This window comes from Gossypium arboreum, chromosome 11 (assembly GCF_025698485.1).
Source record: "Gossypium arboreum isolate Shixiya-1 chromosome 11, ASM2569848v2, whole genome shotgun sequence".
Lineage (NCBI taxonomy): Eukaryota > Viridiplantae > Streptophyta > Magnoliopsida > Malvales > Malvaceae > Gossypium > Gossypium arboreum.
In genome coordinates, this window is record NC_069080.1 from 109,617,117 (window position 1) to 109,640,944 (window position 23,828).

Consider the following 23,828-nt stretch of genomic DNA (forward strand, 5'->3'; position numbering starts at 1 on the left):
AAAATAGTAAAGATACAATTAGATGATGAATAATATATGGAATTGAAGAATTATGAGTCTATTTTCATATGGATGGAACAAAACAGGTATATGAGTTATATTTTATGAGATGTTTAAATTTTTGTGAAACAAGGCCAGAGCGATTTCTGGATCCCCTGTTCTGACTTTGTAAATTCACCATAAATTTTACAAAGATAATTAGAAGTCATACTTTATATGTACAGATTCTTTATTGAGTCTAGTTTTATTAGAGATAAACGGCATAGTCATTGAAGCTCTGTAGAGGGAGATATCTGATTCGTGATACACAGAGGTCAGAGTAGTCGAACCCTGAAATAGGGGAGACTTTAACTAATAAACTGTACTAATTTGCCTGACCAAAAATTCTAGAAAAAAATTAGTAGATAGATATATGAGTCTAGTTTCAGAAAAAATTTACGGAATTGGATTTCGAGTTTCGGAACTCGAGATATGATTTTTAAAGTGACTGTGATGCAGTTAGCCAGCTTGTCTGGAAATTTTAAAATGAATTGTATGAGCTGTTTAAGTAATGAATTAAGTCTATTAACACCTCGTGTTCGACTCCGGCAATGGTCTTGGGTACGGGGCGTTACAAATATCATTTGGTTTGTAATATTCAATTTCTTTTGAATGAAAAAGTGGTATGTAATTATCACTATCCACTTATATTGATAGGGTACGAGATCAATAAGGACCATTTTCATGATATGTTAGTGATTTTGCGGTCAATTAACGATCAAGGTTCAAACTACCTCTATAACATATCTTTCGATCAGTGGGCACAATCATACGACGGCGGCTTACAATATGGTCAAATGACTTCAAACCTGGCAGAATGTTTCAATTATGTTTTAAAAGGAACACATTATTTGTTGATAACCTTGATTGTGAAGGAGACATACTTCCCTTTGGCGGCACTGTTCTTAAAGTGAGCAACGGGTTATAAAGGCTAAATACAAGGAGATTATGTATGGTACCGGAAGGTACTGCAATAAATGAATAAGGCTAAGGTGCTAGCCAACTCCATACACGCAGTGTGTCACGATTGTGACAACCTATGGTTTCTGGTAACAGAGTTTGCCAGATCGAACTAAGGTATTACTGGCGGACAATATCATGTATACTTCAGAAATAGGACTTGGGACTTTGGGAGGTTTTGTGAAAAATAAAATAGAATAAAATAAATAAAAATAAAGAACACATAAATTTTACGTGGAAACCCTTTCGGGAAAAAAACCACGGGCAGAGGAGAAGAAAATTCACTATGTCGAAAAATTTTTACTCAAATACAAGAGGAATAGACTATGTTTATTTATAGGCTTGCAAAGCCATATTCTAGTAGGATTGAAACACCTTATCCTAATCAATATAAAATAGATGGAGTTTAATAAGGTTTAAAACCTTATTCTAAAATAAAATAAAAGAAGTCTAGTTCTATATGGATTTTACTTTTATTTTATTTTCCATCGTATTTTATTTAAATAAGAATTTGGGTCACTTAATTCTAACAATCTCCACCTTGACACAAATTCTCAATGAACAAGTTCTTCATCGCGAACTTTCAATAAACAAGTTCTTCACCTCTTCCAAAAACCCCTTAAGGGTTTAACTTCAACAATGAACACCAACCAAGTCTAAGCAATGCTCAAACTTGGTTATAGGAAGTGACTTAGTCATCATATCTGCAGGATTTTCATGAGTGCTAATTTTGCTCACAACAATATCACCACGAGCAATAATATCACGAACAAAATGATACCGAATATCAATGTGTTTTGTTCTCTCATGAAACATTTGATCTTTTGTAAGAAAGATGGCACTCTGATGTCACAAAATCTTGTCTGATTTGAAGGTCTTCATTGAGTTCACTAAATAGTCCCTTCAACCAAATAGCTTCTTTACAAGCCTCGATAATCGCCATGTACTCGACGTTGGTAGACAAAGCGATGTAGTTTGCAAAGTGGCTTTCCAACTAATTGCACAACCTCCGATTGTAAAGACGTAACTCGTGAGAGATCTTCTTCTATCAAGGTCTCCAGCAAAATCAGCATCAACATACCCTATAACTCCATCTTTAGTTCTTCCAAACCGTAAGCAAACATTAGTAGTGCCTCGTAAGTATCTTAAAATCCATGAATCGCTTTCCGGTGTTCTTTACCAGATTCGCCATGTATCGCTAAGCTGACCGACCGCATATGATAAATCGGGCGTGAACAAACCATAGCATACATGAGAGATCCTCTTGCACTAGAGTATGGAACATGTGACATGTACTCAATCTCATTATTTGATTGAGGAGATAAGGCCGATGAAAGTCTGAAATGGGTTGCTAAAGGAGTACTAACGAGCTTAGCACTCTGCATATTGAACACAAAAGAACTTTCTCAATGTACCCTTCCGACTTAGGTACAATTTACTTGCTTTTCTATCTCGAGAATCTCCATACCAAGTATCTTCTTTGCTGGTCCTAAATCTTTCATCTCAAATTCTTCACTTAGTTGGGCTTTAACCTTTCTTATCTCTCTTTTATCTTTTCTTTGCTATCAACATGTCATCAACATAAAGAAGTAGATACACAAAAGAACCATCACTTTTTTTCTTAAAGTAGACACAACTGTCAAAACTACTTCTTTTGAAATCATGAGAAGTCATAAAGGAATCAAACCTCTTGTACCCTTGTCTTGGTGGTGTTTCAAACCGTAAAGGGACTTTTTCAGCATGCAAACATAGTCCTCTTTTTCGAGACTATAAAACCCTCGGTTGTTGCATGTAAATATCTTCCTCAAGTTCTCCATGCAAAATGCGGTTTTACATCTAACCGCTCAAGCTCCAAATCATGCATGGCAACAATACCAAGCAAAGCTCGAATCGAACTATGCTTAACAACCGGAGAGAACACATCTGTGAAGTTCACTCACGGAATTTGATCTGTAACCCTTTGCAACAAGCCTTGCTTTATATCCGGGTTCTTCAACTCCTGAGTCCCTTCTTTCTTTTAAACACCCATTTACAACGAATGACCTTTTTACCTTTAGGAAGTTTTACAAGATCCCATGTTACATTTTTTGTGGAGTGATTCCATCTCCTCTTGCATAGCAAACATCCACTTTTACGAGTCTTCACACTAATCGCCTCGAATAATTAAATGGCTCTTGATTCGCATCTATATCTTCACCACATTTAAAGCAATAAGCAACTAGATCAACCTCGGCATACTTCTTTGGAGGTTTAATTTCTCTTCTTGTCCTGTTTTTGGCGATAGAGTATTGCGGTGAAGAAGCAACTCTATTCTCAATTTTGTATTGGCTTGAGGAGTTGATTACGTATTAATCGATGCTCCACCTACTTTTGGTTTTCTTTATTGGAAGAGTCTTTAAGAGATAAGTTAGGTAGCATAGCGGTTTCATCAAAACAACATCTCTGCTAATCACAACTTTTCTATTTTCAGGACACCATAACTTATAGCCTTTTACACCACTTTATAACCAAGAAAACGCATTTAATGGATCTCGGTTCCAATTTTCCATTATCAACATGAGCATACGCAGACACCCAAAAATCTTTAAATCGAATAATTAGCGGGATTACGGACCATACCTCTTGTGGAGTCTTTTTCTCAATGGCAACGGATGGAGATCGGTTGATCAAAAACATGCAAGATGAGGTCGCTTTTGCCCAAAATGACTTCGGTAAGTTGGCATTTGACAACATACATCGAACCTTCTCCATGATCGTTCGTTCATTCGCTTACGCAACGCCGCTTTGTTGTGGAGTATGACGAATCGTCAAGTGTCTCATGATCCCTTCGACTTGCACAATCTATTAAACTCATCGAGCGAACTCTAAGCCATTATGCATGCGGAGGTATTTTATCATTTTCCGTCTGTTTTTCAATCATAATTTTCCAAGACTTAAATGTGGAAAACACATCGCTTTTACGCTTGGGAAGAACGCCCAAACTTTTCGGAAAAATCATCAATAAAGGTTAGCATATAATTAGCTCCACCTCTCGAAGGCACTCGGGCGGCCCCACGATCGAATGGATATACTCCAACGTTTCCTTCGTGTTATGGATTCCTCTAGTGAATCGAACTCTCTTTTGCTTCCCAAAACACAAGTGCTCACAGAAATTCGGTTTGCAAATTCCTTGCCCATTAAGAAGTCCTCTTTTGCATAATTACGCCATGCCATTCTCACTCATATGCCCTAGGCGCATATGCCAAAGTTTAGTAATATCATCATCGACAAGAAAGAGGAAGCGACAATTGCATCACCGATATGATAGAACCTCAGAAACATATAACTTGGCAATCTTTCTTTGCCCTTTCATCACAACAAGGACCCTTTGGAAATCTTTAAAACCCCACTTTCAATTGTGTATCTGCACCTTTTGAATCAAGAGTACTCAACGAAATTAAATTTCTTTTCAATTCGGAACATGCCGCACGTCACTAAGTGTTTTGACAACTCCATCAAACATCTTAACTTTAATTGTTCCAACACTGCGATTTTACATGAAGCATTATTTCCCATCAAAACAACACCTTGAATCTTTGTTTCATAAGTTGTAAACCAATCCCGATTGGGACTCATGTGGAAGGTGCAGACTGAATCAAGTATCCACTCCTTGCTTACTTTAGAATCATTGATGAAGCAACTAGAAGTTCACCATCGCTGTAGTCTTCTACAACATCGACTTCACCGAATTTTCTCATTGTTTTCCCTTTTGATTCGCATCTCCTTTTAATCTTATTTTGTAGCTTATAGCACCAGATTTAATGTGCCCTTTCTTCTTGCGAAGTTGCAAGTTTTACCTCTGTTTGAAGATTTCGATCTACCCTTAGATTTACCACGAGGATTCCGTTCTGTGTTCTACCACGATCATCATCAACATTCCGGTCTTGTCTCCCACGAACAATGAGACCCTCTCCACGAGTTGGGTTTAACCACAAGATGCTTCATCTTATCATACGAGGTTAAAGAATCATAAACCTCATCAAGCTGTGAGAATCGTGTCTCTAAAGGTTGAATAAGGCGGGCAACGAACAAAGTAGAATCAACCCTAGATCTTCCTTATCATCTTGAACCTCCATGGCCTCCAAGTTTGAGAGAATTTCTTTAAACAACATTAAGTGTTCGTGTATCTGACGCACCTTCCTCCAAACGATGAGCATAAAGACGCCGCTTCATATGCAACTTGGAGTTTTCGACATACATATTTGTTCTAGCCTCTTCCATAATGCGTGGCGTTTTCTCTTTCATCACATCCTGCAAAATTTCGTTGGACAAATGCAGATGTAATTGTGTTAATGCCTTTCGATCCTTACGCTTCTTCTCTTCATCATTAATGTCGAAGGCATCTTATCTATCCTAGCGGGGCATCCTCTAGATCCATCTGCAAGAAGCGCTTGCATCTTAATTTGCCACAACGCAAATCGGTGTTGCGATCCAACAATGAAATTTCATACTTCAAAGACGCCAATACCGTGATCGAGATGAATAACCGGAAGCTCGATACCGGTTTGTGAAAAATAAAATAGAATAAAATAAATAAAAATAAAGAACACATAAATTTTACGTGGAAACCCTTTCGGAAAAAAACCACGAGAGAGGAGAAGAAAATTCACTATGTCGAAAAATTTTTTACTCAAATACAAGAGGAATAGACTATGTCTATTTATAGGCTTGCAAAGCCATATTCTAGTAGGATTGAAACACCTTATCCTAATCAATATAAAATAGATGGAGTTTAATAAGGTTTAAAAACCTTATTCTAAAATAAAATAAAAGAAGTCTAGTTCTATATGGATTTTACTTTTATTTTATTTTCCATCGTATTTTATTTAAATAAGAATTTGGGTCACTTAATTCTAACAGGTTTTACACACTTCGTTATCTATACGCTCATGTAATTGCAGCTTGTCAGAATCTCCGTTTGGATCCCATGAGCTATGTCAATGAAGTGTACAAATTAGAATACATGTACAACATATGGAACATGTATTCCCACAAATCCCAGATGAACGTAAGTGGTCTTCTGTATCGCTTACTCTATTTAAGTTATTATCGGATAGAGAATTGTGTCGGAAACCAAAAGGTCGACCGTTCCCGACTAGAATATGTAATAATATGGATATATAGGAAAGAACGAGCCAATAAAAGTTATGCGGGTGGTGTAAGAACCCAAGTCATACAATACCAACATGTCCATATCGAAAGAACTTTTAATTTATTAAATGAAACAATAAAAAATAAATTGTACAAAAATATTCAAAAGAGCTTCTATTTTATTAAATGAAATAATATTAAAATAATTTGTTTCAAAAGAATTTCTATTTTATTAAATGAAACAATATTAAAATAATTTGTACAAAAATATTCAAAACAACTTCTATTTTATTAGATGAAACAATTTAAAAATAATTTGTACAAAAATATTAAAAAATAAACCAATGCATATGCCGGTCGGAATCAGTGCCACATGGAGGTGGTCGACGGTTACGTGCTAGATTCCTTCTTGGTTCAGCTTCCGGCCGAGGTTGTAATTGTTCTGGATCAGCTTCTGGTTGTGAGTGTTGGAAAGATGACCCACCTTAATAGAACAAAGATCACAGATGTGTTTGCATCACCCACGGCGAATGAGCGTAACCGGCTTGAATCCCATAAGGAGATAGAAATTAGAAATGAGTTGAGTTCCCTAACGGTGCCTCATGTGATACCTCTTATGATAATGGCTTATATATTGTCGGTTGATTCGAAGTTATCGAGAAATGAGATACACCGGGCCATACATTCCAACCTGGCATAGGAGTGGAAAAATATATATATAAGGGTTATGATACATATAAGAGTTAGGATACGCACCTTGTATAATTTGAAGGTGTAGTGGTGTGGGCATTGTCGCTTGCTCCGTTTGGGCCGGTAATTGTGTGGGCCCTTTTGATGGGCCCGCATTGCCATCCATTGTCCTTGGATTTAAGGGGCCCCGTCGTACCCTTTCACAATAATTTGTCGACCCCTCTTCTCTTCCGAAAGTAAATATGGCTTGCTATGGATCTTAAACCATGGCATGTAATCTGGATCATACACTAACTCCGAAACGATAATTGGTTCATGAGTAGGTATATTATCATACCAATTTACCCATATTTCAATATATTCCGAGTGGAAGAGCAGCCAATGCGTATCTGATTGCCATTAGTTAATTTTGTGTTCATCATCGAGCACCTCAGGTGCTACGAAAATCGGTTGTCAAAATTTGAATTGCCGCATTCGTCTGGTGCATCTCGACGGTAGCATATTTGACCAATAGGACCCTAACGTACCAGATGTTCGGATTATGTAGGAATTCATCCGAAATTACTGCTCGAATTATCAGATCCTCATATGGTGTCCATTGAAACTATATGAATGTGATAAAAAATATTAGTTATATACATGATACTAAATACTAAATACAAAATCAACTATGTTATGTATATTTAGTTCAAAATGAAATAAATACTTATATGCGCTTCCGACCGTTGGTCTAATAGAAACTGTATATCTTTAAGAACAGCAGGAATTCCTTTGTAACTCAGCGAATGGTTCCACCTATTTAAATAAAATTTTAGTATAAAATTTTATTTTAAATCTATTTAATAATTGTAAAATCTAATATAGATTTTACCTTGTTATGAGTGAGAATGTATACGGGTGATCCACTCGAGAACATAAAAATAGAAAGTGAAACCGAGCCTATAATTGTAGCAGTGAGAGACAACCTTCGATTTTGATTTTACTAGGTTGCGTCGCTTGACACATCTCCTAGAAAATTGTCTTCAACACGGCAGACATCTAACTAAGTTCATCAGCTGCTTTAAAATCGATGAATTTTAGCAGCCACCTCAGATGTACAGGTTTTATGACTTGTTTGGCATTAGATAACCTCCGATGATCTAAAGGATGTACGTTCGAGCGTTTCGTACTTTTTATAATTCAATCAAATCATCCCCCAACACTGGAATTTCTCTCGTAACCAGCCTATATTGATTCGACCTCCGTAAATAATATCCGGAATTACACTCAAAAGATCTTAATATATGGCTCCCCAATCATCAGATTGAACGGACTCGGTGAATACGGACCCATCCACTGGTAAACCCCATTGTAACTACATATCCTCTAAAGTGATGGTACACTCCCCACATGGAAGATGGAATGTGTGTGTCTCGGGTCTCCACCTCTCCACAAACACGTTGATGAGTTTCAGGTCCAACTTGCACCCCCGGCCTATATTAGCCATATGCCAAAAACAAGCATCCCTCAAGTATTTTCAATCAACAGTGATGGAGGACTAGGTAGATTATGAATAAAATATTATAACACTTGATCTATCGACTATTATAAAAATTATAAAAATATTAATTAATTATAAAAAAGAAATAAAAAAATTAAATAATATTAAAAAAATTAAATTAACCCTTACCATTTTCATTTGGTTGACGAATATATGTTTATCATTGAGATAAGCTAATTGCTGGGCTATTGCTAATATGATCAAATTTCTTAGAAATTATAAAAAAAATACTAATTCAGACAAAAATAAAAAAAATTTAGAGAGCTTGAGAGCTTTTTTGAGAAATTTAGAGAGAAATTTAGAAGAATAATAAAATTTGGTGTGAAAAAATAGGTTGGAGGTGTTTTATACTTTTTTTCCTGACCGTTGAAGGCTCGACGGTAAAATTTTTAAACTGCCGCTGGAGGTGATCGTTGGGGGAAAACACGTCCAAAAGTGCGTCCTTGTCAACGCTTTTTACTAAAGCGCGCTGACGCGCTTTTACCTAAACACAAGGAAAAAAACGTTGTCATGGAAGCGTTTTTCTGGGTTACCCCTAAAGATGCGTCCACATTAGTGCGTTTTTGAGTTTTCGGTCTATATCCGTTATCAATTTTAGAAACAACCCATTTTTGTAAATAATTTCGGAAATGAGTCTTTATTAGTACTAAATCCTAGAAAAACCATGTTAAAAAGGCGGAGAAGGGAGGAAAATAGAGGGAGAAACAAAAGATAATGAAAAAAAAAAGAAAGTTAAAAAACATAAAAGAAAAAAATTAAATTGCTTAAAACAAAAAAAAATATAGGGACCGATTGTATAATTTAACTTAAATTTATTGATTGAAATGATGATTTAACATGTCATATCAACTTACCGTTACACCGTTAACAACAATTAATGGTTTGGTAACTAAAATGTTACAACACGTTAACGTAAGTGACTAAAACGCAACTTTTCAAACATAAGTATCTAAACTGGAACCTGAAGTAAACAAAAGTGACTATTTTGGTAGTTTAATTACCCTTCTTTTTGCTAATAATTTTGGCGATTAATGATTTACGGATTGAGCTTTCCTAAGGTCGAATGAATCTCGAATTTTTTATTTAGCGTGTAATGATTGTATTTAATGGAATGTTTGAATGTTTAATCGATTTAAATTACAATATTATGATAGTAATTACCCCGACAACAGATGTAGCACCCCGCAACTCGGACCAACGATCGGGTCGAACGAGGGGTGTTATAGAAGTAACTTCGGAATATGACAGGGTTATGACGTTATCTTCACTTTGGAGACATTCCGAAGAACTTGACTTAGTGGAACAAATATGTAGGTAGTTCGTAAGTTTCCTCTTAACCTTTTCCTGTAACATGAAGCACATTCCCCTTCTTCTTTCATAAATGTAGTGGACTTTTACTCACTCTTCACCATCACCATTATGACTTAAACTCTTTATTATAGAAAGAGTATGAATGCCTTTGTAACTGAAAACTCCCTCTTTTTTCTTATTTAATGTCAGCTTTGTAACTCCTGTCTTGAGACATAATATATATGAGCCTTTCACAAATTTTTTTTGGCATTTTGACATTTTGAGTCCCAAAATCTCTCTTTAAAACTCTCTTCTTATTCCCTTACCAAGTTTTATTCTCAGCCACTCACAGCCTTCCTCCACGTTACAAACCATCACTTATTGTTACGTTTAGTGTTACAAGATCTTCTCCAATATTTCTTTTTGCCTTCTTCCAATACATTTTGTTTACTTTATTTCAACACTTTATAAGAAACCACTACAATATTTTACAAATAATTAAAATTAATAAATGCATTAATATGTAAAAATTGTTGAACTTGAATGCTTAATTCGGATTGGATCTTGATTGAGATGATTAGAGGAGTGATTATAAAAATTGGATATTTTGTTGAAGACTGTCAATCCTTTTACTATTACTGGAAAGTCTTTACAAGGACCCGACTCGCATCTGTGTACTATCGTTAGAGGCAGATCATTTAAGCTACTTGTGATCTTTATGAAATCTTGAATAATTCACTCGGATCAGACTTCTCATCTTTGATTTGCAATAATCGAATCCCAAGGTTTGGGGTTGCTATGTGTTTTGATCTATAGATATCTAGTTGTTGCGTTTAGATCGACTCTTTTCGATCTTGGTTGGTGTTTTGCATATTACATGTATACATATTTATGATGTTCTATTTTTATTCCGTTGAGCTGTTTGATAATTGATTCTTGATGATCTTTACTTAGATCTTATTTAATATCATGAATATGCATATGTTTAGAAAAACAAGTAGCAGAATGAATACTTTTTGAACTGATTTGAGCCTCCATGTGAATTACGGAGATATAAGCTATACAGTTTCTAAAACAAAACGATGTAATTTAACTGTGGTGAATCACTTGTGAAACAATCTATCTTAGTTTCCTGATCGGAAGTGCTTCCCCGAAGAGTTTCTCGACTTCACTCGCTTCCATTTTCAAGTCGTTCAAAAGTTCCATCTCTTCTTTGCTTAGCCCTCTTAAGAAGTTTTCTTCATCTTGTTGCAGCTCTTTAAAACCTTCAGCCAACCTCTGAAACAATGTCTGTTCCGTCTTCTCAACCTTCTCGACCCCCTTCTCCACCTCCCCTTCTATCTGCTCGACTTCTCTAATCAGTGTCTGCTCACCTTCCTCTACTTTCTTTTCAAGTCTTTCTACAAGGGGAGGCTCTGGACCACAAGAATTATCTGTTCTGATAAATTTGTTGAAATTTCTGCCTACATTTTGAGCTGCTCTTTTGAGTTCAGGTACAATGGTTTCGGGCAAAACTGCACTTCTTGTGTAGACAACGGCACCACCATATCCATCCCATGCATCATTTCTACCCCGGTAATATACAAATACATAATCATCTGGTTTGTTTTCTATTTTGGATGATATAATATACCTGCATGTTATATTAACCAATGAGTACAAAAGCAAGAATCTTATGAAAAAAGGCACAATCATGACCAGGGGTTTCGAAACTCAAAACACTTTGCCTTACGGTAGCACCAGATTATAAATTTTAAGCACATACAAGTGAAATGCTTCCCTCAAATATGATTGAATGTTTAATATTCAGGATATACTTAACCAGCGAATGCTAACTTAAAAGATATATACAGGAACGGATATTACCAGTCATCTTGATAGTGAAGGTACTCATTGTCATGATTGTAAAGAATCCCAGGGTGGTTTGGATCTTGCACGAATCTTTGCGTAGCTGATCGAGTGAAAAAGCCACCATCTGGTGTTCTTATTCTCCAAGACAGATTCCCGACAAGTTTGCCACCTTCTATATGGAATTCATGTAGTTGGCAGTCAAAAGTGTCAAAGGTAGGATTTAGACCACTACTTATGAACCATTTCCCAGTAAAATCTGCAATGTTGAAGTTTTCAACTAAAACAGCAGGATCTGGGACAGGGAATTCCCCTATATCAGATTTCTGAGGCACACACTTCTTGCGCGAGACGGCACACTCATTAAATTCATCTACAACACTGTTCTCAAACAGGTCCCCGCATTTAATCTGCAAAAGTGCTGATAAAAAGCATAATATGCACGCCCTCACGCATAAGCTGCCCCATCATTCAACATAAATCATTTGCAAGAAACATACAGAACTAACCTGGCATTCGGTTTCATCTGGCCTATCATTGCAGGTCTGGAGGCAAGCAACGTTCGCAGCACATGACGGGTTGGCAATGCACTTAGCAAGTTCTATCCTGACAAGAACAACATTGCACATCGAGTTAGATGATGGTAGAACCTTTATCTTTATATACTTAAGAATGCAATCTAAAGTAATCAGGGATGTAGGAGGTTCATTTATGAAGCTGAAACAAAAAAAATACAAAAGATTGGATTCTGTTCCAGAGTTGTATAAGATATCTGATGATTGAAAATTGATGGTTATACTCATTGGTGATGGTTTCAGGATTGATCTCTTTACGTATGAATGTTTCACACAATCTATAGATTACTAATAGATATATAGATTACAAAATGTGGTGAACTGTAGGCCTTCCATGAACCACTTATGCAGTAAAGGCAGCTTCTCAGTTACCCTTGCAAACAGCTTTTGACAGGGTAGAAATAAGTAAACAGGAACTACTATTAGTAGGATGTGGTGCGATAGTACAGCTTGTTGTCATGTTTTAATGAGCTAAAGTTAAAACTGAAAGACGAGTACTAATTTAAAGACCATTTACACTTAATTTGATCGAATACCTGCACTCCTTCAACAAGCAAGTGCATGTTTTTAGAGCATCAACAGCAGCAGCTGATGGAATCACCAAGTATGCACATGCAAGTAGTCCAACCAATTTCACAGTCTGTGACTGGCTCCATTGTTCTAAGAGATTTGATATGGTGGGTATCTGAAATGAAAATACCTCTTCTGCCTTAAAGAAGACCCCAAAGAGAAAAAGGAAAAGAAGAAGATACGTAAATACAAATATACGAACATTAACATACGAAGGAATGTGGTTAATTAGTAAGAAACTCAGCAGCATCTATACACCAATACTACCTTAGGTGTTCTTTCATTGCTGCTACTTGATGAAAATTTTCTCTCTTTTCTTCTTGAAAGCTGATGTGAACATCTTAACTTCGATGCAGAATAATTCATATTCGGCTTAATTAACTGAGAATACCTTGAGTTTCTGCAACTAGATTGAAGTTTCAGTAGCATCATGCCATGAAAATGAGCTACTAGTCTCCGGTGAAACCTCTCTTTACGAGTAAATCCGGATGTTCTACATGGAACTTTAACACTTTTACCATGGGAAAAACATATTAGACGAGCAGCTTCTGCCATATTCCAGTATCTCAACTTCACATACAACCTGATTATCTACAATAAATCAGTATAAATGTTGTTACTGGAGAAATTCGAAGGAATAGAGTCCAATTCTTTCAGTAGAAATGTCAGAATCTAACTTTCCATATATGCATATGATCTAAATATATAATTTTTGCATCATTCACTAAACCAAACTTTCAGCACATATAAAAAAGCAATCATCTACTAGCATTTGTAAAAGGAAATGAAAAAAAGGAGCAAAACAATCAAAAGAAGAGCATTTAGTTGCCTGGTTTACCATTTCTGGAACAAATTATCAACTAAGGAATAAAACCCATTTTCCTAACAAACAAATTCCATAGAAAAATTAAGCAAAAGATGCTCAATTTCGAGATAAAAATAAAAAGGAAGAGCAAAATTGTATTATAAATTTTGAAGAGCAAAATTGTATTATAAATTTTATCATTTAATGAATCATATCCATTTCCCACCAAGAAATGCCAGAATGAAACTTAGCAACAAATTCCCAAACTTTACTAGTTTACAAACCAAGAATTTTTCTTCTTTTTTCTGTCAATTACCAGCTATAAATACAAGAAAAAGGTTATTTATTTTAAAGAGAAAGGGAGAAAAGAACAGACCTTAATTGAATGGAGCAGGAAAATAAAATGGTGGGTTCTTCTTCTTTTTAATGATTTTTAAATGTTAGGCATGGTTATAAAAGAGAGATTGCAGACAGACAGGCAATGGATTGTTAACACTTGGGGAGAAAAAAAAGGCGGCAAGAAGCCAACAACAACGTGTGACTAACAGCAAAATGATCGATAAGTGAAATTAGGATAAGACAATGTGTGGAAACCAGACCTTTTACGTATCCCTGTATATTTGGGAATGTCGGGCCCTGTCTTTAACCAAGTAGTCAAGTACAATTTGAAGCTAGCTTCATTTTATCAAAATTTCAGACAACAATAAAAAAAAGAATTTGTGATTTGACCCGAAAATATTGTAAATGATACATTTAGGCCACAGTTTAAATTTTTATGGGTACAAAAATTTATCCATTAAAAAAGTAGAAAAACTTGATTTACTTAATTTTCTCATCCATGCTGAAAAAACTAGACTAACCATATTTATTTATTTTCATGTTGAAATTCCAAAGTGAGTGTGATGTTATGTGAAATGTACAAGATGACAGTTCGATCCATACTCGACAAGTCTGAAAAAGATGTATCATTTTAAGAACAATTTTTTGTTTACGTAATTAATGTAGCATCGAAAAGCTTTGGGAACCATACACGTAATTAGTGTTGAAACTACAAGACAGGATTTAGCTCCCCCAAACGATGAATTTTGCTGCATCTTTTAACACCAAATTAATCAAGCCGTAAAACCTTGAAAATTCATGATAACCCTTTCCTTGTTTCAAAGCTTTTATGGTTGTTGAATAATAAAAAATGACTTCTTGAAATGTTATATCAGTGATAACCACTAAGAAAAACACGGTCTATAAATGTATTTCTGGTTGGCGTTTTTTCCTGTGAAATTAACTTCCATTTCTCCATTATATAATCACATTTTGCAGACATTGATTTTTTCTGCTCATCCAATAATAACTGGAAAAGAGCATGGAAGTTACTCCGGGTTAAAACCTTACATTTCTTAAGTTACAAGTAAAAGAAATTACAGTAGTAGAACCCACATATGTTCTTGAATCAACCTTGCTTAGAATTATGTTTTGTCTAGCCTAAAAGACTTAGTTAAGGTTCTTAACTTCTTATCGTGGTAATAGTACTAGTGCTCATCCTTGACCTAGTAAAGTATGTGACCATGAGGATGAAGAGGAACAAGCTCAAGAAACAACTTCATAAACATGTTAAATCAAAACATAATTATAATAGGTGCTCCAGTCTCTAAAGTTGCTCCAAGGGTGAGATTGAGAATGCTATAAGCTTTAGCAGAAAACAGAACAGTCTAGGCAAGGGAATTACCAGTGAAGTTTATCAAGGCATTCTTCCTAGTGGACAGCTTGTGGCCATCAAGCAGATAAACAGAAGCAACTCTCCTGATTCTTTCAAAAGCAAATTTGCAGGTCTTCCCTGGATTCAACATCTGAAGCTTGTTTCAATGTCTGGTTGCTGAATTGAAGACGATGAGCAATATCTGGTATTTGAATATTGTCCTAAGTAATTCTTGCCTGAAATCGTTTTTTGTTGTGCAGTTTTAGTTAGACTCATTGAAGTCAAGCTTGCCTTAGGCTAGTGGAAAGTGATGTATCTATATCTCATATGGCAAGGATTGCGCATTCCTGACTCACAGTGAGGCTTGCCATGCTAGAGAAAAGGTTGTACGGTGCAACCTTTTAGGATGTTCGACTGCAGACATACATATAGCTCTCCTTTAATCTTATTCTCTCATCACCTTTAGAAAACTTCTTGGTTTTCATCATTGTTCTGGATAAGACAGTGTTCTTGACATGGGGAAAACGAGTTAAGATCCTAAGAGACTGCTTGCGTTGAGGTATCTCCACCATTATATGGATGGACGCATTATTCATAGAGATACTAAGGTACAATGGCTCCTGGACCATTCACGAAACTATGTGAAATTTCTTACGTAAAAGCAATTGAAATTCTGTAGTTTTAGTTCCATTCTTGTTTAATCTTCTATGTTGCGGGTTACTAACATTCTTTTAACTGAGAATCCTGAGCTGAAACTCGCTGTTTTGGGATGGAATCAGAAGAGAGCCAAGTATTACACTTTCTTCTAATTCTAGTCACTCTGAGGTATAATACAACCTATACTTTTCGGCATTATGTATGGGGAGCAGAGAATGGAACAAAACTTCATCAGAAACACCCTCTTTTAGTATCGTTTTAAGTGATCTCAGCTTTCAGGATAAAGATGGATCTGGAAAGGAAAAAAATGGAAGTAGTTTGGTGGAAAAAAATATATACAAGAAGACTTTAAAAATATTTAACATATACCAATTGGATAGGTACTCGAATGATATTCCTAGACCTTAGTCCAAATAACATAGAAAAAGAAAAAAAAAAAAAAACAAGTAATCTGTCAAAGAAGTTATCAAATTTGGCTGGTTTGCCATCTTCAAAATAAATGAATCTAGCAAGTGCAGCCAGAGCCCAGAAGTTCATGATTCAAGATGCTGCAGAATGTACAAAATAAGTGAGAAAGCTGGGGTCTATGGCGTGGGAGTGTGTGTTCCGATTGTATACTAGTAAAGCCTAACACTAGCCATCCATGGGGGCATTGGGAAGCAATGAACTCCTTACATTTCCAGCCTATCAGTGCCACTATCATCGTTGTTCTCTGAGCTCATTTCTCCTTGATTTATGATATTCATGATAGTCTTTGTGGCTTGGCCAACAGCATGAGAAGTTTTTCTAGCAGCCCCGGAAACAACTGGTTGTAAAGAGATGATTGGCAAACTAGCCCTTTCTTGAATCATTGCTGGATAGAGATGCCACACAGGGTGAAGTTCTAATAAGTAAATCGGATAAAAGAAGAAATAGGTTTATAGCCTTGGAACTTACACATTGTCTGCTGGCGAGCAAGTGAACCAATCTGCCAAATCCCAGCTTTAGCGGCCTGCACAGCTTTAGCTGATTTGTCGACACCATCGGCAATCTCTTGGCTAAAGTATCAAGTAGCAATTCAAAGCATTAAGCACAAAATCATGAAAGCTATTGAAACAATTGTAAATAGATGAGTTGTAAAAGTTAAGTCTCAGTTTCTAGATGGTATGATTTCGATATGCTATGAAACTCGGTACAAGAAAATATACAGTATCTTTTCCAGCAATACACAAAAATAACCCAGAGAAACAAAATTTCTTGGTTTTAGAACTGAAATATTGATCCCGGTAGTCTGTCTAAATGTCCCATGATATAACAAATTCTAGAGAAAAAAACCTTCTATGACAAAATCAAGTTTTTCCTGCAAGAGTGCATCAGTCTTCATTTCAAAACAAGTTCTTCTCTTCTATTTACATGACGGATATGAATAACTGCTTTTGATACTGGAGAAACAATCATATGCATGCAACAAAAAGATCAAAATAGGAGTTCAGTTGTCACCTTAAATCACTTAGTTCCAGTGTAAGATCACTGATCTCCATGCCTGAAAGCCTAATTGCAGCCATAGTACTGGGAAGCTCCTCTCGTGCTGTATCTGCTAGCTTGGAAAGAGAAGCCGCAGCTCTTCCCATCGCCTGCAAAACAGGGGGAAAATAAATAAACATAAAAATATAAAATACAAATTAGATCTATCATTATATATATGAGAAAAACTTATTTTCAATAGTATCACCCACAAAAGCATTCCTTTCTTTGATTGAGGCTGATATAGATTTACTTATGATATAATGCTACAGAACAAGTTTAAAACAGCATATATTATGAATACATCACAATCTGGGTGAGGAAGCTTGAAAATATGCACTATTAACATTATTGTTCACTATACATTGCAGCCATTGCCAAATTTCATGACATTCATAATACAAGATAACTAAAAATTATTGTAAATGAAATGATTAAAAGAATCCAGAATATCAAAACAATCTTTAAGTCGGTCAAAGTTTCAGATACAATTTGCGAAAACTTACAGAGAGAGTTGGAACAGCTGCAATGACCATACTTGTAAACGCCACAGATGTCTGCATGTATACATTTCATTGCAATTAATCAATCAGAAAACATAAAACCTAAATATCAAACATATTTGTTTGTACCAAAGCTTGAAGACAATGTAATGAACATGTCAAAATGGAAAATTTCAGCACCAAACACTTAAATTTTTCCTAATATGCATCAAAAGAATCTATTTAAATTTTCAACCATTAGCAATAGGAAAATGCACCTAATGACAAGTACCTAACAACTACGGAAACCCACCAAAACTACACTAAGCAAGTTATCAACACCACTGTAAAGAAGATGCAATCATTTCAAACTTAAGGTAATATAAGATGATATTTCTTCAAATTCAACTTCTAACTAACTCATACTAAACCCATGGCCATAATCAATAGAAAATCCATACAGAAAACTACACTAACATATAGAGCAGAAAATCCATTCAATAAAAAGCTCTAAAAAGAACTATCCAAAGCACCCAATAAGCTCAACAACGTTAAAAACCATACCGTGAAAGCAATAAAGGCCATCAGATAGAAGGTCTGATCACTCAAGCTCATCTTTTGAGTTGAAATGAAAGTTGGGAGAACTGGGTTCCCAACTCCCACGTTGTAATTTTGATTAGATTCTTCTCCAAGACTGAACTTTGAAGTTTGGGGCAATCCATTGGCCTCCAAACTTGATATTTTCAAATTCGAAATGGTAAAACGATTGGAAGAGCAGAATGGGATGAAAGAAGGAGAGGGTTTTGTAGAGAAGGAAACAGAAGTGGGCGATTTTAACAAGAAAAATTGGATTTTTGACTTTGAAGGGAAAGACAGGAATGGGGTTGAAGTATTTGCTGTGGGGTTTGCGTTTAAAGAGAGATTGAGTTTCATTTGAGGGAAATCTGGGAGAAAAGAAATGAAAGAGAGTGAAAGGTTTCGAAGTGAAAAAGTCGAGGTTACCAATGGTGTCTCTGTATCTCTGCACAACGGTCTATACGGTGGTCGTTGCAGTTGTTGTTTTACTTCACATTTGCGCCCAATGGTGTTGAATGGGCTGAGCTGAGCTGGTTAAAGTTGGATTCTAGTTTGGGCTCAGGTTTCACGATTAGTCCAGATCCAATGGCTGAGTTGGTTTAGGATTTTATGTACGAACAAAATAATGAAAATAATTTAAGATTTTAAATTGGTTTTTAAGTAAAAGAATTATTATTCGTTATAAAACAAGCGCTAACAATTTCTTTTGGGGTCACTTTGTAACATTATAACATCTCATAAGTTCCATACAATGTGATATCTCTGCCATTATATTCAACAATAAAATTTTAATATTATTTTAAAAATTTTAATAAATAAAAATAAATCACTTTTTAGGATGAATATCATATTTTAGCTAAATTATTTTATACACCCTTCCCATCATATCATTCCTAGTCCCTTTTCAATTATTTAATGACATTTTAACAATTTTTCTTGGTCATTCATATATAATTTTGATAAATTTTTACCCTGAACCCTAAATCTCAAATTAGGATTCAAAGTTTAAGATTTAAGTTCGGGGTTTAAGGTTTATGTTCAAGTTCGGGGTTCAAGTTTGAAATTTAAGATTTGAGATTATGAGTAAAAAATTGTCAAAATTATATATTAACGACATGAAAAATTTTATTAAAATATTATTAAATAATTAAAAGAGATCATGAATGATGAATCCATAAAATCATATTTCTTACACGATATATTTAGAGTTTGAATATATGACAGAAACTCTTACCTAAGGTTGAAATCAAACTAATAGAAAAAATTCTTTGAACTCGTTGAATTTGCAGAACATAACATGTTGCAAAACTGAAGGAAATTGTAGGGTAGAACAAAAGCGAACACAGTTTTCCTTTTGTTTGTGTCATTTACTAACCTTTTACATGCATTTATTTATTTATAGTTATTTAAGGATTTATTCTTTTAGTAAAATGTAATAAATGTGATTTAGACTTTTTTAGTTAAATGATCCAACCCACAACCCAACTTAGGTTACAATTCGACCCGTATGAGCTACAATCCAAAGAGGGAAAACAAAGTGAACAATATATAAGAAAACAAAACCAGAAAATTGCTATTTTCCTTAAAGCTTTATAATTGCATGCATGCACCCACCCACACACACATACATATATACATACATATATAGATTTCAAATTGTGGCATATCACATTACTTGATGCTTGGCCACGATCAACTATAACTACCGTTTTACACCAAAATCCAAAAACACACAAAACTAAGATAAAGTGAGCATTAAAGTGAAGACAGGAAGATCATCATCATCATGATGTGGAATGAAAGGGGGCTTTGTTTTTATGTTAGAAAAGGCTCGCAGCTCAAGAAGTGTTGCCATATCAAGTTTAAGTTGTCTTTCAGCATGTCGGAGATTGCATGTGTTGCAACATCCTGCTCCTGAAAATCAAAAGAAAAAGTATGTTACATGATCGTATAAAATTCCAGAGCTATATTTGCTTATGAAACTCTGCACAGACCAAAGGCTTTTGCATGATGTGGAAGTTAAACAATATCCTGCAAGTATGGAACATTTCGATTCCAAAACTTTAAAGTACAGCTAAAACCCATTAAACTCGTCGCACAATACGTATGTAAGCTGCATAAAACAATACCGGGTCCTTTAATAAACTTGGGAAGACAGAAAGAAAGTACTTACCAGCAGTCCTGAAACAATGCCTTTCAACTTCAAGATAACTTCCTTGGAATCTTCCCCATATGTTGTTTTGAAATCAAATCGGTCAGCATATCGAACCTTGAGTCTTATGGATGAGTTTTGATAAGCAGTAGACATTGTGTGCCAAACGCCAATGACACTGTATCTATCCCCACTCGTTGCTTTTCCAAAGGGCCATCTCAACCCACCTTTCACATCTGGGTCTAGGACCGCTGAATCAATCAGATTTTTAATGCTTTGCATCTCATCTTCCTGAGAAGTGTGAACGAAATAAGTTTTGATGATTAGATGTTTAGTTGCGAATCATCTCAATGGCTAAAACTAATGTCCTTAGAGACCAAAAGGATTCAAATTAACTTACAGTCATAGAAGTTAAGATTCTCTTGTGGGACAGTGCCAGCCTCAAATCGAGATCCATATCCAGGAATGATATGTCTATAAACATGTCACGCACTGGGTTTAGTTCTACCTACATGAGAAAATATTATGTTTCATGGTATGCCTCCACAAGATTAACAGATAAGGGGAAAAAAGCAGGGGGAGATATGGAAACAGGTAGTTCGAAATTTTCAACTGTTAAATGCTAACTAAAATCCGAGTAAGGGGCAGACCATTAAGACGGTTAGTGACAGCATGAGAGATTAAAAATTAGACAGAGAGAGAAGCAGAAGTAGACTTGCCTTGTATAGCCGGAGTTTTTTATCATCTTTTACGCTACATTTACATGAAATGGTTAAATCTGGTTGCGTGCTATCAGACAACTACATAAAATGTTAATAGATTAAAAACATTCAATAGCTAACATAATCAATCAGATGAGAATCATGATCTAAAAAGTAGAGTTTAGTGGGAAAATATACCTTCACTTGGAATACATCTTTCACCTCTGCGAAATCAACTCCAATCTTTGAGACAACTTCAGCCATAATGTTTCCCGTGTATGAAGCAGGAAGACTCGTGTAAAAGGTTCTTTTCAATTTACTCAATATTGTCTCTGTAACGCAACTATTACTAACACTTCCCAGGTTCATGGAAGGGCTCCTGCACCAAGTATATTAACATAAACTTGTTGGAATTTGGACAATATACTTAATCTATAAATGTATTTTGGTCATCAATTAGATATTGCAGTAGCCACCAATATCCGAGATCGCTTCAATATCCTTCAAGGAAAAATGGTTACTTAAAAGACTCAATAATGTACACTTTTTTAGAAGCAACAATTGATGAAGCAATAGCAAAGTAATCAACGCTTACCCTTGAAAAAGTATTTTGCCAAACCGAGCAACCATTCCTGGCTTTACATCTTTCAAATCTTTGCACTCAGTTTCAGCCCTCACTTTCTCAAAGGAAGATAATAGGTCTGGCAGAATATTTTCTGCAATAGAAGACCACGGGCTCCCTTTTGCTTCGTTATTCTCTATGACAATTGGAAAAAGAATAGTTAAGAACAACTTTCTACAATGTAAGCAATACAAGGGAGGCAAAAAAGGGACATTATTTAAGGAAATGATGTATCACTAACCTTTATTTAAATTACTTTTCACCAAGATTGCAGGTTTCTCACCTGTTTTCCTCTCAATAGATTCAACTGAAACTGGCTTAAGATGAACGGAAGATGTGTCCCCATTTCCATCATCCAAACCAACAGCAAACCATCTAGAGATGGCATAGTTTGAATATACGATTCTTCCACTCCTATCAGCTTTGGTGTTTGAAGCTCTTAACTGTACATTTCTTTTAAATTTGGAAATAAAGGACTCTGGAGTTGGTGTTGGCTTTGGCGTTGGACTCTCCGCATCCTTCGAATGTCGCTTGTGTGGAGGGATGTAAGCCATATATGAGATATTCAATTCAAACACCTACTAGAAATAACTCCATAATCAAAGGAGTTTCAAGGCAAGGTTACTAATTAATAACACAAGTCTTAACTAATTAATAGAATACTTTTGAGATCATTTATTCAAATAGTTGATGTGCGCTAACTTTTTGTAGCTTTTCTATTCACAAAAGTTAAGCAAATTTAAACCCCAAAAATGGTCTAAAATCCTACAGATTGCGAGACTAAAATTCTAACGTGATCAACCAAAAAAAACTAAGCATCACCATCAAAACTCATCTTTCTTTAGAAACTAAATGTAAAATACTTTAAAGCAGTGTTTGGCAGCAGAAAAAATCAAAGAAATACCTTAAACCTTCACTTTTATTAATTTAGTCCCTGAACTACAGTCTACAAACAGCCTAAGGTAACTAACTCTAAGAAAACCATAAAGAAAAACTATCTTCATGCTTTCTTTAACACACCAACCCATCAAAGAAAAACACAAAAATGAAAGAGTATAAAAGAGACGCATATAAAAAAGAAGCATAATTTCATAGTTCTGGAAACTAACAAAGAAAATGGGTTTGTATGAGCCGTTACCAGAGAATTCGATGGCCTGATTGTGTTGGGAAGATTGGGTTAACGTCAATTTAGTGAAAAAAAAAGAGAAAGGATCTTGATTCTTGAAGATCAAAGAGAGAGGGAATGTTTGATTGATGGCTTAAGAATGGGGTTTGTAAATAATTGTAATGGAGCATTGTCCTTTTATTCTTAAACTTGCTTTCAAGTACTTGAGTTGGAAGAAGTTCCCTAACGAACAAAAAAGGAAAAGACAAAAAAGTAAAAGCAAAGTGCTTACATCTGAAGTTATAAATTTTTTTTTTTTTGCTTGGAAAACTCATATTAGATAAAATGCAGTCGCGGAGCCTTGTAGAGATCATCCTCATGTAAGTTTTTTATAATTTATAAAATTTTAAATTAATAATAATAAAATTATATTTTAATTTTTTAAATAATAAAAATTTTATTTAATTTTTAAAATTATAAAATTATAAATTATTAAAGTAATAAAATTATATTTTATTATAATAAAAATATATAATTTAATTCCACTTAAAATCTTTCTAATTCCACTGGATAAGTGACCCAACTTTTATCACATTTCTATTTTCCTCATCGATTCTTTTTATTAATTTGGTCACCATTTCATTAGTATATTAATAAATTCAACTTTTATTATTATTTATATATTTTTATTAATTTAGTGATAATTTTTAAAAATTAAATTCTCAATGTTCATATATTTTATTAAATTGATTATGATTCAAAATTTTAAAAAATTATAATTATAAAAAATAGAAAAGTATAAAAAATATTATAAAAATACATAAAATATATAAGAAATTAAAATTAAAAATTAAATATATATGTAAAAAATTTAAAGCCAAATCAAAATC

General features: G+C 34.8%; 3 protein-coding genes across 10 annotated transcripts; all 3 read right to left on the reverse strand.

Annotated features, from left to right (window-relative positions):
* Positions 1 to 10,578: 10,578 nt before the first annotated feature.
* Positions 10,579 to 14,104, reverse strand: LOC108470789 (violaxanthin de-epoxidase, chloroplastic). Of its 4 annotated transcripts, none has more exons than XM_053020847.1 (6): positions 14,047 to 14,104; positions 12,910 to 13,233; positions 12,609 to 12,781; positions 12,007 to 12,103; positions 11,516 to 11,907; positions 10,579 to 11,282 (listed from the first exon to the last, which is right to left on the reverse strand). In XM_053020847.1, exons 2-6 carry the CDS (start codon positions 13,195 to 13,197, stop codon positions 10,769 to 10,771), a joined length of 1,464 nt encoding a protein of 487 aa, XP_052876807.1. In that variant the 5' UTR covers positions 13,198 to 13,233; positions 14,047 to 14,104; the 3' UTR covers positions 10,579 to 10,768. The 4 variants fall into 4 exon arrangements, with proteins under 4 accessions (XP_052876807.1, XP_017627747.1, XP_017627746.1 ...); XM_017772258.2 differs by having other exon boundaries at positions 12,609 to 12,757; positions 13,824 to 14,059; XM_017772257.2 differs by lacking the exon at positions 14,047 to 14,104 and adding an exon at positions 13,824 to 14,036 and having other exon boundaries at positions 12,910 to 13,225.
* Positions 14,105 to 16,114: 2,010 nt separating this feature from the next.
* LOC108472473 (uncharacterized) lies at positions 16,115 to 18,896 on the reverse strand. Its single transcript, XM_053022032.1, has 5 exons — positions 18,347 to 18,896; positions 17,807 to 17,857; positions 17,277 to 17,410; positions 16,734 to 16,834; positions 16,115 to 16,650 (listed from the first exon to the last, which is right to left on the reverse strand). The coding sequence occupies exons 1-5, from the start codon at positions 18,713 to 18,715 to the stop codon at positions 16,469 to 16,471; spliced, it is 837 nt and encodes a 278-aa protein (XP_052877992.1). The 5' UTR covers positions 18,716 to 18,896; the 3' UTR covers positions 16,115 to 16,468.
* A 1,038-nt stretch (positions 18,897 to 19,934) lies between these two features.
* On the reverse strand, positions 19,935 to 23,304 carry LOC108470642 (uncharacterized). Of its 5 annotated transcripts, none has more exons than XM_017772019.2 (8): positions 22,972 to 23,304; positions 22,117 to 22,411; positions 21,807 to 21,969; positions 21,410 to 21,590; positions 21,230 to 21,310; positions 20,911 to 21,018; positions 20,532 to 20,801; positions 19,935 to 20,272 (listed from the first exon to the last, which is right to left on the reverse strand). In XM_017772019.2, exons 2-8 carry the CDS (start codon positions 22,385 to 22,387, stop codon positions 20,174 to 20,176), a joined length of 1,173 nt encoding a protein of 390 aa, XP_017627508.1. In that variant the 5' UTR covers positions 22,388 to 22,411; positions 22,972 to 23,304; the 3' UTR covers positions 19,935 to 20,173. The 5 variants fall into 5 exon arrangements, with proteins under 5 accessions (XP_017627508.1, XP_017627505.1, XP_017627507.1 ...); XM_017772016.2 differs by having other exon boundaries at positions 22,075 to 22,411; XM_017772018.2 differs by having other exon boundaries at positions 22,075 to 22,414.
* Between the last annotated feature and the right edge of the window lie 524 nt (positions 23,305 to 23,828).

Excerpts from the sequence above, each read along its gene's own strand:
- LOC108470789 (XM_053020847.1), bottom strand. The coding sequence starts at position 13,197 with ATGGCAGAAGCTGCTCGTCTAATATGTTTTTCCCATGGTAAAAGTGTT. Across the intron at positions 12,782-12,909 it reads GCAATGAAAGAACACCTAAG|GCAGAAGAGGTATTTTCATT; the intron begins GTAGTATTGGTG and ends GTCTTCTTTAAG. Across the intron at positions 11,283-11,515 it reads CTTCACTATCAAGATGACTG|GTATATTATATCATCCAAAA; the intron begins GTAATATCCGTT and ends TATAACATGCAG.
- LOC108472473 (XM_053022032.1), bottom strand. The coding sequence starts at position 18,715 with ATGAAACTCAATCTCTCTTTAAACGCAAACCCCACAGCAAATACTTCA. Across the intron at positions 17,858-18,346 it reads TGGCCTTTATTGCTTTCACG|ACATCTGTGGCGTTTACAAG; the intron begins GTATGGTTTTTA and ends GTATACATGCAG. Across the intron at positions 17,411-17,806 it reads CAGCTGTTCCAACTCTCTCT|GCGATGGGAAGAGCTGCGGC; the intron begins GTAAGTTTTCGC and ends CCTGTTTTGCAG.
- LOC108470642 (XM_017772016.2), bottom strand. The coding sequence starts at position 22,387 with ATGGCTTACATCCCTCCACACAAGCGACATTCGAAGGATGCGGAGAGT. Across the intron at positions 21,591-21,806 it reads GGCAAAATACTTTTTCAAGG|GAGCCCTTCCATGAACCTGG; the intron begins GTAAGCGTTGAT and ends TACTTGGTGCAG. Across the intron at positions 20,273-20,531 it reads GCATTGTTTCAGGACTGCTG|GAGCAGGATGTTGCAACACA; the intron begins GTAAGTACTTTC and ends TTTGATTTTCAG.